The sequence below is a fragment of the Squalius cephalus genome (genome assembly GCF_949319135.1).
Source record: "Squalius cephalus genome assembly, chromosome: 25".
Taxonomy (NCBI): Eukaryota; Metazoa; Chordata; class Actinopteri; order Cypriniformes; family Leuciscidae; genus Squalius; species Squalius cephalus.
The window spans coordinates 4,098,569-4,116,538 of NC_137146.1; the positions used below are offsets into that span (position 1 = coordinate 4,098,569).

A 17,970-nucleotide genomic window follows, 5' to 3' on the forward strand; every position below is an offset into this window, starting at 1 on the left:
CATAGCCGGACTATATACGGACTATATATATATATATATATATATATATATATATATATATATATATATATATATATATGTTGTTTTATGGTCCACCAGGTGAAAATGGTTCATTTGATCACTATAACAGAACAGCTCTCCTCAACAACACACTATTTCAGAAATCGTTCATGTCTGGAGTGCAAACGCTGCAGGACGATGCACAAACTGAACTTTAATAGTTAGTGCTACAGGTAAATTTCACTAAACACATGATATTACATCTCTCGCTCCATTAATAACCAGCTCACTGAGTCAAAGAGAGAAAGGGGACGGCGTTGCATTCTGTTCTGTCTGTTTTCCTTCCAGGAAACACATCCTGTAGCTGGAGTAACTCGTTTGCCACAGAGAGAAAGAGAGAGAGAGAGAGATGTATTCCCAAGTACTCCCTACCCTCCCAGTTCTTCTGAGCTTTTCAGGGATGAAGTGCACACGCTCGCACGTGAACATGGGAAACTGGTTAGGATGAGTAATCTGAGATAAACGAGTGAAGAAAGAGTGTGAGAAAGAACAAAACGCACAGAGACCGCATCACGTAGACATTCCTCAGCGTTCCCAGCAGGGAGACGTGGAGAAAAAACGACCCAGCGCACATCTGCAGGAGAAAGGGGGAGGAACAGACCTTAGAGCCGCAGACAGAGAAAGGACGAGGATTTAAAGAAAGTGTGCTTGTTTATGTGATGGCCTTGGAGGTCCAGTGTACAGCCCTACGAGCAGCATCGGTCCCGGACTCTGAGGAAGAGGGCTAGAGACTCCTCAGGACACAAGAATGAGTGGCGATGTCCTCTAGCTAACCTCTTACAGCGTTCATGCCGCTCTGCGTTTAGCGTGCACGTGTACCCGTGGACGTTTCAGGTATTTGAGAGGCGTATGGCCGTTCGCAGGCTGGTGGTGGTGGCGGCGGCGGTGGCCCTGCTTTCTCTGGTGCTCAATAACATGGCGACGTTCAGCTCAAACTGGGTGTTACAGGTGCTGGAGGACGGACGCAGGAGAAGCGTTGGGCTCTGGAGAGCATGTGCGCACGAGGACACACACACTCACGAGCTCACACCCTGCCAGAGACTCAGCTGGGGATCGGAGTTCGCGGGGTACCAGGAGTCACGCAGCACTGTCAAACGTGAGTCTCCGTGATACAGCGAGAGCGTGTGCACTGTGTGTAAGGGAATAGACTTCTGTAGCAAATCAACAGATTTACGCACTTTTTAATGCCCTTTGTTACTAAATTTAACAGAAAAGGTTAACACTACTATTAAGAAATATTATATTAATATTATAATTTTCAACGTATCATGTACATTCAATTAGAAATGTTACTAAACATAAATCAGTATATTTTATCTACATAATTTCAGTGCCAAGCATGATACAAAATTAATGTCTTATGGAAAGACATTAAACACTGAAAAAAGTACTAAGTACATAATTTTTAGTAGATCATTTGTGAATACATTAAAAATTATATAAAATGTCATTAGTGTACATGCTTCATAAATATATTTCAAATTTAAGTGAACATCAACTTTGCTAATATAATGTTTCATAGAAAGTTACTTTAAAATAACTTTCAGTAAGTAATTATTAAAAGCGTTACCACTCCACAAAATGTTTTAAATATTATATATATATAATTTTGTGAAGGGGTAACGCTTTCAAGAGCCACAAAATTTGCCAAAAAGTGTGACATTTTTTTACATACATTTTGTGTATATGATTGCGTGTATGAACTGCTTGCATTCATAAACAACTTCATATAAAACCTATTTAAAATATGAGCTTAAGAGTCCTCCTCAAATGAAGGACATGTCTAGAGCTCTTTTATTTAGATGTCTGGCTAGTATTAAACAATGGCAACTATCACTGGAAGAACCTGGCAGAGATTTGCTGGCCTGTAGCATGCAGCCTGGCACGTCTGTCCATCTATCCTGATTTAGAAATAGGAAACGGATGGACACAGTGAAGGATTGTGTCTTTCAGGAAGTGACACCCACATTGGCAAAGTTGTCTTATGCACATCTGCAGCTGGATCTTCCTTACAATGATTCAGATGTTCTACCCCCACACACACACAAACACACCCACACATCTGCTCATACACAATGTAAAACGTTTTTTTTTTTTTTGTTATAAATAAAAGATTACAGGAGTACGTTTTACAAGAAAATACCATTTCAGTCTTTAGATGTCATGCTTAATTCAACGTGTTACTTGCCATTTCTTTGTAATTACTTGTGAAATTTCGGAGTGAATTTTATTTTCAGTGCATGTACATGTTGAGTGTGAATCACTTAAAAACCATTGAGCAATAATATTTTTTCTTTTCTGTTTACAGTTCAGTTTGACATGATGCGGGCATGTAACCTAATGGCTACGGTGGCTCTGACCGTGGGTCAGCTAATCTTCCTGTTTGGGTTACTGGAGATAAGCCACATTACCCAGGATTCTCAGTGGTGGGAGGAGGCCATCGCAGCCCTGTTCCAGTTAGCCAGTGAGTGTTCAAGCCTGTTTGTACAGTCAGTAACAAACACTAACAGCCTCTTTGAGGAGCTTCAATAAGCCTGACAGAAATACAACACGCCCACCCTCAAATAACACATTAATTCTTCAATATCTAAGCCGTCTGTCCTTAGAGATACGGTCTCTATTGTCCTATGTTTGTTGTTCTGCATTTTGGGAAAGGAAAGATGGAGCTTTGAGGATCTATAACAGAACAAACATCAACAAAGCACAGCAGTCTGAGCGCAGCGACTACACACAATTCAACAGGAAACAACAGAGTCCTGGCCAGAGGCCCGCTGACAAATTAAATGAACTCCCATTTGGGACGAACGCAGGCCCGTCTCTTTAAAACTTGCTGCTGATGTCCCATTAAGGTGTGCTGGCTGTGATGTTATCTCGTTTTATCACTTTGCATGGTTTGCGCATCCTTCATCTGCATGGATGTTTAAACGCTGACTGGCATTCTTAATGTAAAGCCACGCTTGTTGATGGGCTACTAGTGAATGTGTTAGTTGTGAGTGTTGTAAGTAATGATCGCAAATTGAAGGCGTATTTTATAAATAAATAAAAGAACATTACAAAACACCCAGAACATTCTAGCAACACCCTAGCAACTCCATAGCAACCACCCTAAACACCCTAGCAGGTGCAACCACTTATAATACAGAAGCAACTGCTCATAACACCCTACCAACAACCTAGCACCTGCCCATAACAACACCCTAGCAACAACCTAAAACACTCTAGCAACATCTTACTAACCACCCAGGATTAGATTAGGATTAGACAAACAAGATTTGGGGAAAAAATCTAATTGCAATTTCATATTATAATTACTAGAACTTGTATTAGTAATGCTACATATTTTATAATATAAATATTTGTTTAATTAAATCATAGCCGTGGCGATTTAATTATTCGCACTAAGCCATGTTGCGATTTCAGTTTTATTTTAATTAAACATGCTGCCCTACTAGAGCACCCTAGCAGGCACCTAGCAACACCTTAGCAACCACCCAAAACACCCCAACATGGGGTGGCAACGACTTTTGCACAGGCAAGCACGACTCACGTTTTATTTATACATGTAAAAATGTAGTTAATAAGAATTCTTTGATCACAGCCACTGTTTTCTTAACCTCGGGTCATTTTTTATAGCCACCCTGTACATTTCCTGTGTTATTAGAAAAGGATATTTTCAAGTTTCTTCAAAGATGTCTGTGACTCCATGGTCTGGCTTTTGTGATGTAGTGCTACGATGGTGGTCTGCTACTAGTGTAGTATATCAGGTACAGCAAATAGTGCGCACTGCATGTGTATGTGTGTGTTGTTTTAAGTGTGACAATAGTTATATTTAGCTAAACAGGGTCCAGAGCACCAGCGGCTGCCGCACAGTTCCAGAGAACGACAGTCAGGCGCCAGGATATCCCTGCTCAGGACGAGGAAGTGTCTGTAACTACCTGTTATGCAAACCCAGAGCCGCAGAGGAAAGACGGGGAGGGGGTGTGTGACAGTAAGGAGTGGGGTGGCCGAGTGTCAGAGTTATTAGACATGGACTTGAACGGGAATTGATGATATTTTAAGAAGCGCAGACCGATACAGAAGAAAGAAAAGTGGATGTGTGTGACGCCACGGAGGAACATGTTTCATCAGGACAGTTCTAGAATCTCTCAAAATGTGTGTTAGTGTGTGTGTGTGTGTGTGTTATGGGTGGAGGAAACAAGTGTCCTGATTAACTGTCCCTGCAATACTGTGTCTGTTTACACAATCTCAAGGAACCGACTATGTCTGACAAAATGAAAACAATTATGTCCTCGTACTGCCATATCAATTATAAACAAGCACAAACTGCTTCCCTGAAGTAAACGGGGGAAACCCAATCAGATGCAGGCAAACCATCAAGTCTTTGTAAACATCCATACGTAACCCAGACTTTGCAACTGTAACATTCAGCACATGCAAAGGCAGTTTGCATAGTTTAAGTGCGCTGACTAGACACATTCACACAGCGGTGTCATTGAACAGGGACTTTCCCCAGGACAGTTGCTCAAGGGCACAGTGATGATTGTTCAAGGCTAGTTTCTTGTGTCCTTAATTTCAAACTCATTATAGAGTACTTTGTGTTAAGTATATTATAATTTATTAAAATTTATATTATCCCATTATTTACTCACCCTGAACCCATCCTAGGTCTATATGAGTTTCTTCTTTCAGACAAACACAATCATTATAAAGTTATATTAAAAAATATCCTGGCTCTTCCAAGCTTTATAATGGGAGTGAATGGTACCACAGATTTTGAAGCCCAAAAAAGCGCATCCATCCATCATAAAAGTAATCCATATGACTCCAGTGGGTTAATAAAGGCCTTCTGAAGCAAAGTCATGTGTTTTTGTGAGAAAAATATCCATATTTATAACTTTATAAACTATAATCACTGGCTTCAGGTAATGGCCATACATTAGTCTAGTTCCGGTGGAAGAGTGACCTCTGACCCGACGCATGATGTATGCGGAAGCGTAGAGGACAGAGCAAAACAAAACACTGGTCACAAACAGGTGGGTAATCCATCGACCGGAAGTTGAAGCCGGCCGCGTGCTGCCATCTTGTAGCAGAACTTCACCTGCTGTGAGCATTCCATTGACTCCCATTCATTTTGGCGTCACTTTGGCAGCAAATAACTTTACATCTGAGGCGTTTAAAGACTCCATTTGTCCATTATTTATTTCTAAAGAAACACGACAATGTATAAAGGGCTCCATTACCTTCTATGTTACATTATGGCCCTGTAGAAACAGTTTTTGTAAAAATAGGCTAACGATTGCGTCATAATCACTCGACTCTCTGTCGCACAGTAGAGAAATTACCGTAGAGACAGGAGGAGAAGCTCACGGGCAATCGGGGGGACGTCAAGGGAGAAGCCCTGGCGTTACATTTTCAAATAAATACTATACAAAATAATTAATCAGAATACTTACTCCTGCTTACTCACGCCAAAGAACTCTTTGCTCAAGCTCGCCGTCTCTGCAAGATTAACATTGGCAGTTTACACGCTCAACTACTAGAAGATTTACATCTGTCAGACAGGTTGCTCACGTCATCAAGCTTAGTTTGAGTCGGTTTGAGTCTGCGCGTCAGGAACGGAAGTGCTAAAAAAAATCGCTAAAAATGGGCTTCACTTGTCTCAATTGAGTTCCAATGAGATGGCTCTGTCCACTTCTTATACTGTCTATGGTCACAAATTAAAAGTCTAAAATTAGAATTTTTAAAGAGAATTGTCGGAGGATTTCGATAAGAGAAGAGGACCGCGAGAGGCGTCTACTCTCACCTAAATTTACATCCTACATCATATGTCGGGTCAGAGGTCACTCTTCCATGCGTACGACCGTTACCGGGAAGCCAGTGATTATCTAGGACAACGACAGAATTGTGTCATCCTTATGCAAGAAAAATGATAAAGAACATCTGACTGATGTTTGTCTGAATCCTTGACATGATGTTTTCAACCCGATGGCTGTCAGGACGTCAATGACTGACTAAATGTCATATTACTTCATGAAGAATCAGTACAATCAGCAACAACAGGGAATATTCTAGCAACATCACCTGCACTCTAAAAATGCTGGGTTGTTTTAACCCAATTTTGAGTCAAATATGGACAAACCCAAACATTGGCTTAAAAACTTGAATTTAATCATTTAACCCAACGGATTGGTTTGTCCATATTTGACCCAAAATTGGGTTGAAACAACCCAGCAGTTTTTAGAGTGTGGATAGAACACCCTAGCAAAGTCCTAGCAACCACCTACAACATAGAGGCTTCTATCCATAATGGCTGACAGGAAGTCAAGTGCGTCCCAATTAGCGTAATTACGCATTATTCTATGCCGTTTTGTGAGTAGTGAGTTCACACTGAAAACTCCAAATAGAAAAAGCACACTTTTAAAACCCAGATGATGCACTTAATTCACTGAAAAAACAAAGTGTGGAAAATTGGACACTTCATGCACTCGACTGACACAGCTTTAATTATGTAGCGGAGGGGGAAGGACAAAATAACCTTATAAAATTCATACACTACTCGATTGAGTACATAGTGCATAAGCACATTGTGTATAGTGTGTCATTTTGGACTCAACTAATGACTGACTAAATGTAATATTACTTCATGAAAAATCAGTCAAATAAAAAACCTATAAAAAAATCTGATTTATAAGCAGTGTAATCTACAGGACAGAATTAAATCCATTTGTTCAGACAATGTTCAGTGTATCTACATTATAGTTATAAAAGAGAAATTTCATCATGTCTAGTCCATCATGACATCTCACCACAGTACTGAACTCATTATGTGAATTAGACAACATAAGTGTCAGAGTCTCCATTTACATTTTGCAACTGAAACCACACACCTGTTCTCCAATTCAACTTTAAATACACACTGAATGCCACATGAGCGTAAAAGAGTGAATTCAGACAGCTGTATATATGACTGCACTCTGTGAGTGATGTTAGGGGTCATGTCATGCGCCAAAATGACAAAACACTTGAAATATAATATGCCGGAAACACATTTCTAAAATTGGACAAGGGTGGATATATGGATGTGATTTGGATCAGGTCTGATCAGGACTACAGTCTACAAACAACTAAACAGATCTGAAAGGGTTTTTCTTTTGATATATCAAAAACAAAGACCAATTTTTGCTGTCTGTCTCAACAAAATGGATCAAGAATAAACAGTCCATGAGAAAGAAAGTGAGAGAGAGAGAGAGAGAAAGAAATATGTAAAGCAAAGAGAAAAACATGTGTTCCTGATATAAATTTAATCGAGCCTGTTATTGTACATCATGTTCTAGTTCAATTGTACGAGCGTGTGTGGGTAAGAATTGTCAGATGAAACTGAATGAAATGGAGGGAAGGAAGGAAGAATGGAAGGATAGAGGAGAAAAGGAAGGAAAGGGGATGACATCGGGCCAAAAAAAGCTGCATTCAGAATAAAAACAGAATGAACAAATGACTCGCTCGCTCTTGTTTCTGCCTAAATAAAACACGCGCGTAACATGATCTGAATCCTGTAACTTTTTCCATTCCGTTGCTGAGATGATTCAATTCATCTCACATCCTCTGCGTTCTGTATTTCTGGGAATCTACTGTTGTGTTTTCAGGCCGCAGTTATTAATAACACATGTACTCGGAGTCTTTACAGGAAGTGGGAGACGTACTACTCCTATTAGTCAAAACCAACTCAAATCAGTCAAAAGGGAAGAAGATTGAACTATTATTGTGGCTGTGATGAATTAAAGGAATGTTTCAGGTTCAGGCTCTGTGGTCAGCTACGTGACATGCCGTCTAATACCAAAGAAAATAATTCAGTTGGTAAAAAAACAAATACAAATGGTGTTTACAGTAATGCACTTACAATAAAACTCTGTTGAGAAACAGCTTCAGGAGTGTGTAAAAGAAAAATGTGCAGCTCAAAAATATGTGCTCTCACAACATGGTCTACGTCAAGTGAGCATATCACAAGAAATACAAGCTATGACATGTTGATTAAAGACTATGAAGGCAACATGTATATATATATATATAAACTGCACGGAAGAATTGTTAACAACAAGACCAGTAACATGCATTAAGGAAAAATAAACCTAAAGAATATAAATTTATAAAAATTGAATAAAGTGCAAATTTTCCAAATTTTAAAAGTTAAAAAAGTTCAGGCAAATTCATTATTTCAAAAACCTTAAAATCTAGGAAAAGGTCATTAAAGAAATATGGTCAGAATTTTTTTCTTTGATCGCTCCCTTAAGTAAGGGAGATTTTAAATCTTTCAAATCTTCAAAAAGATCATTTTAAATGGGGAAGTAGGATATTCAACATCCTTAATTTCAATAAAAGCCTAATTTAGGTACAATTTGATTTGTTTTATTCTATATAACCTATTGCAATTTAATGGTGATATTTGGCACAATATTGTAATGATATTATAAAATATATATTCTGTATTTTAAAAAGTTATTTTGCATTACACATTAAAGAAGAGCTAAATCTATCAAATAATGTGATAAGTCGGCATGAAATGAAAATTCACTCTATTTTCTAAATGCATGCATCCTAAAAATTACAACTTACAAATTACAAATGATGCTTTGGCTTTCTTCTGAAACTAAGTCCTGTCTCTCTGTCTCTGCAGGTTTTGTGCTGGTGATCGGCCTCGTGACATTCTACAGGATCGGCCCCTACACTTACCTGTCCTACTCTTGCTACGTAAACATCGCTGCGTGCTTGTTTGCCACGCTAGCAGCCGCCATGCTAATCTGGAATATTCTGCATCGCCGTGACGACTGTCTGTCACCGCCTGTCATTGTCATCAGTCGATCTTTGACCACACCCTTCAGGCCACGCCTAGACAATGACTATGTAGAGTCACCGTGCTGACACACAAAGACACATCTCACCTGAGACAAAAGGCATGATGGATATTTAGATGGGATGGACACAAAAGCCCATGGAGAGGATTTCAATCATTTTATGTGAAATTCATCTTTTGCTTAAAGGGACAGTTTACACAAAAATTTAAATGTGCTGTTAATTTACTCGCCCTCAGGCCATCCCGTCTTTTTTTCTTCAGTAGAACAGTCGAGGATTTTTAGCTGAAACCAAAGTCCTTGGTGATTCATATAATGCAAGTCAATGACTCCAGTCACTTTGAGTAAAAAACAAAACAAAAACACATACAGGCAAAACAAAATTAATACCAGTGGCTCCTGACGATACATTGAGTTCTTATGAAGCGAAACGATCGGTATTTGTTTTTTGACTCTCAAAGTGACGGTAGCCATTGACTTGCATTATATGAATCACCAAGGACTTCGGTTTCAGCTAAAAATCCTCTTTAAAGTTCTACTGAAGAAAAAAAGATACACCTACATCTTGGATGGCCCTGAGGGCGAGCGAATTAACAGAAAATTTTCATTTTAGGGTGAACTGTCCCTTTAAGGACAAGGGTATTGATCATGTGACTGAAAAAAGTGACCTTGCTTCAGACTGAATGGAAGACTTGGAATGGAAATTCCTTTAAACACAGAAGAAGGACTGTGGATTGTAAAGAATATAACTGACAGATAAAGATCAAGCTGGATCTTGACACGTTTATGTTCATAAGTGCACTTATGAGAAAGTAAAAGCACATGTATCTATTATAGTTCTATGAAACATGAAGCATCAGATTTCAAAGGAAGTCTAGGCATTGAATATTGCTCCCAGGTCATTTGGATATAGTCATTTACAGACCGGCATGCAATCTGCACTTCTATACACATTTTCAGTGCTAATTTAAGAGGACAAATCTGCAGAATGCATTTAAATTGGTGAATTTCACACATGTTTTATGTCCATGCCCAGATCACATTTTGCTCCAAAAAAAATTAAAAAATTGATATATATATCATAAAGAAAATTAAGTCTATTTTAGGACTATTTAAATTCAATTTGTTTTTCCAACTTTTCAGGTAGATATTTTACTTAAATTTGATTAATTGCTTAATTTCATCAATTGCTCATCAACAAAATATCATCTTTTCTTTACTGTGAGGAGATATGACACCCAAATATGGTAAAATGTGTTAAACAGAGTTGATAGTATTATCAAATTATTCCAAAATATTCAATCTAATATGTGAGGAGATGAGATGGAAATCTGGTGGAGCAGATTCTGTGCAGGTCTGGGCATTTGGTACCAAAATTATTTTAGTGACTTCTGCCTGTTCATTTATCTCCATACATCTCCATGTGACGATTCATCAGAGATTATATAATCTACAAGACACCAATGAGGAAACTCTGCATAGTAACCATTAAGAAGGAGATGATCTGAAACTGGTCATAATTGTATGATAAACTGGAACTATATCAGTTCAGTATACAGTAGACACAATATTTGTTAACCTGTGCCTGTGGTACCCATATATGTGTATAATACAGAGGTATATTAAGTATATTATTAAAATTTCACATTTCACCCTGAGCGGGACTGATATAATATTATTGAAGTAATAAACAAAGCCATTCAAAACACAAAAGGGTTGTTCTGGGATTGACTGTGTGTGTGTGTGTGTGTGTGTGTGTGTGTGTCCATTCATTTCCTCTCATTCAGACTGTCCTTGACTCTGTGCTCACCGATCTCACACACACACACACACACACACACTAAGGTGACCCCCTGATTCCAGACCGACACTTGGATGACGATAACATGAGGCTACGGTAATTAATGTTACTACATGCACAGAAACTACTCGCATTATTAAGGGATAGTTCACATGAAAATAAAATTCCTATCATTATTTACTCACCTTCATGTTGTTTCAAGTCTGTATATAAACAACATTTTATGAAATATCCCTTAATCACGCACAAAGTTTTTTAACAAAATGTTTCATGTTTCCCACAAAAATATTAAGCTGCACAACTGTTTTCAACATAATAATAATAGTAATGTTAAAAAATATATATGTTAAAAAATATTATTAATCTATATATTAATAATAATAATAATAAGAAGAAATGTTTCTTGAGCACCAAAACATCATATTAGAATGATTTCTGAAGGATCATGTGACACTGAAGACTGGACTTTGATCACAGGAATAAATTACATTTTAAAATATATTACAATAGAAAACACTTATTGTGTAATAATATTTAAAAAAAATATTACTTTTTTTGATAACAGACTTTTAAATAACATAAAAAACTTTTAAATGGAGCTGTATATAGACATCATACATTCATATAATTAACATATGCATATGAATTACATGAATATATGAGGTGAGCTGATATTCCTGCTTTTTATTCGTAGTTATTTTATTGACAATTTATCAAGAAATCAGCTTTGGTCAATTTTTTTGTATATTATTGTATTCACACTTGCTCTTTCCCATACAGTGAAAGCATGAAGTCACCAGGGTTTGTCTTGTCAATCTCCAAATAAGACAAAAAAGCACCAAAATAAAAGTGGTATAGCTATGTGACGCGTGCACTATATTCCAAGTCTTTTGAAGTCATACAACAGCTCTGCGTGAGAAACAGACCGAACTTAAACATTTCTTTTCTGTTGTAATTCTGAAATCTTGCTTCCTCATTCATACATGGCGTGGCGACATGACTTGCAAATATGATGCATCTTGATATGCCATATTAAATATATTTGTGTATTACTTATAGGAATATAGCACACAAGTCATAAGGAAAATACTTTTATCATACTTTTAAGGTGCCTTTTAATTCTTATTTAGAGCTTCACAGCTTCTGATCACTTGATTTTTATTGTTTCGAGAAAATCATACAGATTTGAAATGATATGAAGGTGCATAAACGTGAATTTTCACTTTTAGGTGAACTAACCTTCTAAAGATGAAAAGTTAAAGGCCATTAAAAAAAATCTGACAGTACGTGTTACAGGGATCCGTCACAGTTCTTGAGAATTTAATTGTTAAAGATAGGAATCAATAGATCACTCAGCTCAAGCTCTTTTCCTCTCCTCTGCATTTCATCTGTTGCTAAAATGAACTAAAACAATACAGCCGGAATGTACAGTACACACACCCCATACAGTCATGGAAATCTGTGTCTTTTACGGTAGTGCTCTCATACACACAAGGCGTCTTTTAGGAAGCCGCTACACACACCTACATATAAACACCAGTAACCTTACAAGCACGCGAAGTACAATTACAATTCCCATTATAAACATGAAACACACAAAGCCCTTTCTGTGTATCTGATTTAAACCGGGAGACGGCAGTGTGTGTGCGTGTCTGTTTAGATCACTATATCCTCTCTGGAAATATGACTGGAACTGCATTTTGTATTGTCTGAAACCAGTGACAACACACATACAATATATATGTCTGGCTCACCGTTACCTCATTTATCATTAGTAAATCATTTTTATGATAAAGATCATTTTCATAACGTCTCCCTTTTCACTGTGACGGCTGGTCAATGGTAAGCATGCCATCTGGCACGTCCTCCTCCTCACACACCCAGAATGCAGGCAGAACGCAGAGGATGTTTCACTCACTCACAGCGACTCGTGTTTGTGTTTCAAAACCTAGAAAATATTTCGATTTTTTTAGATTATCAGCATCAGCCAATTACCTTTCATCTGCTGACATTTTTTAATATTTTGAGAATTCTGAGCACTATTATTTATATAATTATATATTATTTATATAATACTATATTATGGAGTATTTTGAATTAGCTTTTTTTATTTATATATATATATATATATATATATATATATATATATATATATATATATATATATATATATATATAAATACACATATATTTATATTTAGCATTAACTGATATTCATTTCTTAGTAATTTAATTATTTTACTTTTCACATTTTATATCAGTTAGTTGTCAAGAAAACATTTGTAATTTGTTAAGCTTTTAGGTTTTTCATCTAATCTTTATTTTAATCAATGACATTTTTAATAGTTTTAAGTTAACAATAACACTGATTTTGAGTAATCGGCAATCGATCATCCTGCTCTATACATATCAGAATCTTCCACTACAGTAGTTTTTTGGCCATTAAATTCATGTAGGCAGCTCACTAGGTATAAAAACACAACATCTATTATCACACAACTATAATTTCATATACTAAAGATCACACGCATCTAGTCTTTGATACGTAGTACATTAGTAGAAGTACTTTGATATGTACAAAAAATAAGTGCTGACATCTGAAGCAGTTTGACTGCTGAGCCACGGCGCTGTTAAATGGAAAATAAGGCGTGGTTTTAAAAATTAAACTACTTTTAACCTGACATGGCCTCTTAAAATGTGGTACTCAAGCACAGTCCGAGACATCTTTCTAGCACATTTACATAGGAAAAACAATTAAAAAGTAGAGCAGGCTGAATGAAGTGTCCCTAAATGTGTGAAATCTGATTTCTTATGATTTAAAAATTATTTAAAAAGACCTTGAAGTGACTTGGACGTACACTTCTTATAGGTTCTGTTGTTTTGGAGTAACCTGAGGTTGTATCTTGATCAAGGTCACAAGTTCACAGATCAGCTCTTGTGAGGTTTGAACATACTCTGATCAACTCAAAAGCTCAAACACTGATAAACCTCATTGCTCTGGTTGGTAAGATGTGAGTGCACGAGTACATGTACCTCTTAATGAGTTTGATGGCTTTAAATGCTTCGTCCATGTCCCCTATAGTGAGGTAGAAGCTGAAGTTCAGCATGGCGTCTCGGGTCTGCTTCTCGCAGCTCTCCAACCCCACAAAGTCTCGTAGGGCTCGTCGTACCACCATCTGAGGGGCCGACGGCACCTGGGGCGCTTCGGCGGGAGTCGAGACCGCCTGGCCCTGATCTCCACCCTCACTCAGCTGAGAGGACAGAGAGAAACATTCATTAATGATAAACCTTTAGCAAAACGCAAACACTCTTTTTGAACCAAATTTAGAAAGGTGAATGATGAGAGAAAGAGTGACGTGTATCAAATGGATGATTCTTTTGCCAAATGACCGCTGGGCGATTGTGATGGTACTCACTTCAGGGAGAATGAGTCCTCCCCTCCGAAATAAGAGCTTAAGAGCAGCAGGACAGTCAGAAGGAAAATCAGAATAAGAAAAATAAAAGGATGCATGCAAGAAATGCAGAAAAATGTATGTAAAGGGGTGAGAAATAGAGATGCATACAGATTCACAGAGAAGCAGGAAGACGGGAATGAAGGGTTCCTGTGTGTTCGTACCTTACAAATATAATAGTAATACGGTGTATCTAGAGCCAGCAGAGAGAGCAGCGTAGCTGGTTTAGGCTGCGAGTCCTGCAGGAGGAGACCGTGTTCCTGTGTCACAAAGAACGTCACCACCATCACGTCCTCCTGTCAGGGGGAAAAAAAAAACGTTTTAAATATATTTCAACTCATTTATTTAGCCCTCATAATGTATTCAGTTTTCAATTTTCAAATTCCAAGAAATAAATAAAAATGTCTAAAAATGCATCGTTTTTAGTACGGAAAACAAACTTTGCAAATGAGCCAGGACTATGAAAATACAGTTTTTTTTAAAGGAGTCTTTTAAAGAAATGATGAATGTGAGAACATGGGGGGGGATCTAATAGAAAATAAATAAATAAAAAATTTATAAAAATGAAATATATATATATATATATATATATATATATATATATATATATATGAAAAACGCCAAGTTAAAAGGTTAAACAAATTTTCATTATCATGTAGTGTTTTACCTTCTCTGTTTGTGATTGGCTACTTCTGAGGAGGTCAGAGTTCACAGGAACTGTTTCACACACAAACAGACGTGGCTCATTCTCGTCCCAGAACTGAGAAACAGGGCAGCGGGCGGCCAACTCCCCCTCACATCGAGTTCTTAAATTTAAATAAAAATTTTCACAATGAAAGATTGCTTATTTTTATGCACTTGCATCATCTCTGTTCCTGTGAGACCACGCAACGGTACCTTTGACTGTCGTCTGACAGTGCGAGACCGCTCTCTGGCCTCCCTGTGAAAAAGTCGAAGTAAGACAGCGTGTCCAGCTCGATGTCATAGAAATACACTTTGTTATCTGGCCGCCCGTTCACCTACAATGCACAAAACACAACACAGACATTGGCAAAACCCGCACATACAAATGAAAGGATCTATTGATCTATCTATCTATCTATAGCGTGTTTCAAGCTCCGTTTGGCAGCCGGTTTTTGATTCTGTCAGTAATGTGCTTAATCAAGAGGATTATTTCTCACATGCGCTAAATAAACTTAGTGGGGGTAAAATTAACTGACAGTTTTCTTTCAAACGGAGAGAGCTGATATTGACAGAGACAGAAAAATCACTATTTTATTATGTACAACACGCTATATTAAAGGCACTACTAAATGTGACATTGATTATAGTGGGGTTATGTGAAGATCGTTTTAAGTTCACTTAAGTTAAAGGTTGTTATAATATTTTTAAGCATATTAAAAAAGCCTGAAAACGATGGATTTCAATTATACTGTAATGTTGAATGGCTATAATTACAAATTTCATCCCTAGGAATTGAGAAAAAATCCATTTAATAGAGATACATCAGTAGCAGTATTAGTTCTCTATACTTCGTAATATTTCTTAAAAAGATGCCATTAAACAAATATTCAAAATATACCATCTTCATGTTGTTTATACATTAATTTGGAGATTCAAATTTCAATGTTAGGTGTGATTAATCACAATTAATTACAGAAAAATGTGCGATTAATTAGTTACATTTTTAATTGGTTGACAGCACTAAATTAAATTATCTAAATCACACACATTTTTTTTAAAGGGGTCATGAACTGGATTGTTTTATTATTTTATAATGTTGCCTGGGGTGCCCTTATAATGTTAGTATGATTTTTACATCAAAAATTGTCATAATTTATAAATAAAAGCCATTTTTCCAAGCCTGATTTCAGCCTCAGGTTTGAACGCTCCGTTTTAAGGGGCGTGTCTGCTGTGAGACTGCAGTGCAAACGCCCACTGCTGTGATTGGCTGACATGCTTGCATATGAAATAGCTAGTATAGAGCATCACAGTCCCGCCCACAGCCGGTGCCGGAAGTAAAAATTCAATACAATTTCTCCATTGACAGTTGGGGTATAAGCCATAAAAACGTAACCATACATGGTAGACTTAAAACCAGCTACGGCAGTACTAAGCGATTGTATATGCTCATATAACCGCCAAAAGTTAATGGGGCACTAACCTTGTTTTGAGATAAATGCCTTTTATTCGCGATGTCTTGGAGAAGTACTTCATTACCCACAATCCTAAACAATCCCACAATCCCACAGTGATGCATCTGATTGGTGGAGCTCGTGTAAACCCCGCGAAAGTTCGTGAAGACTCAAGATAAATAGAAAAAAAAACTAAAACTGTTGCGTTTTTTTTGCACGGTATCACTGATGTGACATTTGAACCGAGGAGTCTTCATATATGGTATGAGTCATATCAAGCATTTTATGATGCCACTGTCAAAACAATATTTAGCTTAGGCATACCCAGAGCCATAGAGAGCTCTTCATGCATTTACTGAACATTTGTGTAATAATTCATGGCAAGTTAATCAACTTAATATGATGCACTTTCTGGTTTGCTGACCTTCACTTTTTAATTTTCACTTGTTGTTATTAAGAAAATACATTAAATGTTATTAAAATTAAGGATGAACTATAACTTCATGAATAAAATGAGCATGGACCACAAGTGGGAAATTGTTGAGGCATTTGTCAGCAACCTGCCCGTGGGCCGCTGAAACTGATGAGCAGAACGCCGCGCGGACTGCCAGATCTGCACCCGTGAGCCGCGGACCGCCAGCCATGCTTTCCAGTCTATTTACACAATTACTACTGAAAGAACTGCTATAAACGGCACAAGAAAAAGTTCGCGTGGCTGTCGTCAGATTTTAAAGTCGCTCTAAAGGCTCTTTCGCGGTTGTGGCTTCAGTCGACTTCAGTGAGGCGCGGTGGTTTATGGGATGAGTAGTTCCTTCGCTCGGAAATGAAAATATGTACACAGTCTTGTACCTTTGACTTTTTTTGGATTTTCTCGCCGTTTTTTCACTCGAAATGATATGTTGTATGCCTATGAGTTCAGCCGTAGCTGGTTATCCTCAGACATGCTCTAAAACTCTTTAGATACGGATTTTCGAAAACGTCAATGGGAAAAATGAATGGGAAATTTACTTCCGGCACCGAAGCGCTCTCGGGCTGTGGGCGGGACTGTGATGCTCTATTACATGAACTCTCTCGAAAACTTTTACTACGTTTTTACTATTACAGCTATCAAGATTAACAAATCGTGAAAAGTATCGTTTAAAGCATTATATTTAAATCAATTACATCGCATGAAAGGTTGCAGCATGATGAGCACTGACTGAGCAGATGACAGACAGTCTGTTGATCGCGTGAATAAAGATCTTATCATTGCAACGCAATTTTTGCACTCTCACAAATGCTTACACCAAATCACAATGCAAACACGATGTGAATACACAGTAAGAGCTTCGTTGTGTAGTTTAACAGTGTCAATATTTCATCACGAGTTTGGTAAGTGTCCAGATATATCTTAATATAGAGCTTAAGCTCTCGCGGCTCGCGCTGTGCTGTTTGATTGACAGGTTGGGCGAATGGAAAGGGATCGTTCTTTGATCGCTTTCTGTATATAATTTAATAACAGTTTAAAAAATATTATTTTCATAATACTACGAGAAATTATGTGAAGTTGATCGTTTAGTCACTGATGCATAAACAGTATTGAACGATTTTAAGAGAAAGATATCTGAACTTGAATAATTACTCATCAGAAATCAAATCACTGATCGCAGATCAGGCATTAGAATACACATGGTTAC

General features: G+C 37.5%; 2 protein-coding genes across 2 annotated transcripts in view; one reads left to right on the forward strand and one right to left on the reverse strand.

Annotated features, from left to right (window-relative positions):
- Positions 1-17,970, reverse strand: part of ift140 (intraflagellar transport 140 homolog (Chlamydomonas)) — a 33,326-nt gene that overhangs the window by 6,763 nt on the left and 8,593 nt on the right. The window contains exons 15-18 of the mRNA XM_079862835.1: positions 15,057-15,178; positions 14,827-14,965; positions 14,324-14,455; positions 13,741-13,958 (exon numbers count right to left, since the gene is read on the reverse strand). Of these exons, the coding sequence (XP_079718961.1) occupies positions 13,741-13,958; positions 14,324-14,455; positions 14,827-14,965; positions 15,057-15,178 (611 nt within the window). The remainder of the gene's footprint in view (positions 1-13,740; positions 13,959-14,323; positions 14,456-14,826; positions 14,966-15,056; positions 15,179-17,970) is intronic.
- Positions 367-10,455, forward strand: tmem204 (transmembrane protein 204). Its single transcript, XM_079862697.1, has 3 exons — positions 367-1,156; positions 2,369-2,524; positions 8,732-10,455. Exons 1-3 carry the CDS (start codon positions 910-912, stop codon positions 8,974-8,976), a joined length of 648 nt encoding a protein of 215 aa, XP_079718823.1. The 5' UTR covers positions 367-909; the 3' UTR covers positions 8,977-10,455.

Coding starts and splice junctions, on each gene's coding strand:
- tmem204 (XM_079862697.1), top strand. CDS start 910: ATGGCCGTTCGCAGGCTGGTGGTGGTGGCGGCGGCGGTGGCCCTGCTT. Junction 1,157..2,368: donor GTCACGCAGCACTGTCAAAC/GTGAGTCTCCGT, acceptor TTCTGTTTACAG/TTCAGTTTGACATGATGCGG. Junction 2,525..8,731: donor AGCCCTGTTCCAGTTAGCCA/GTGAGTGTTCAA, acceptor CTGTCTCTGCAG/GTTTTGTGCTGGTGATCGGC.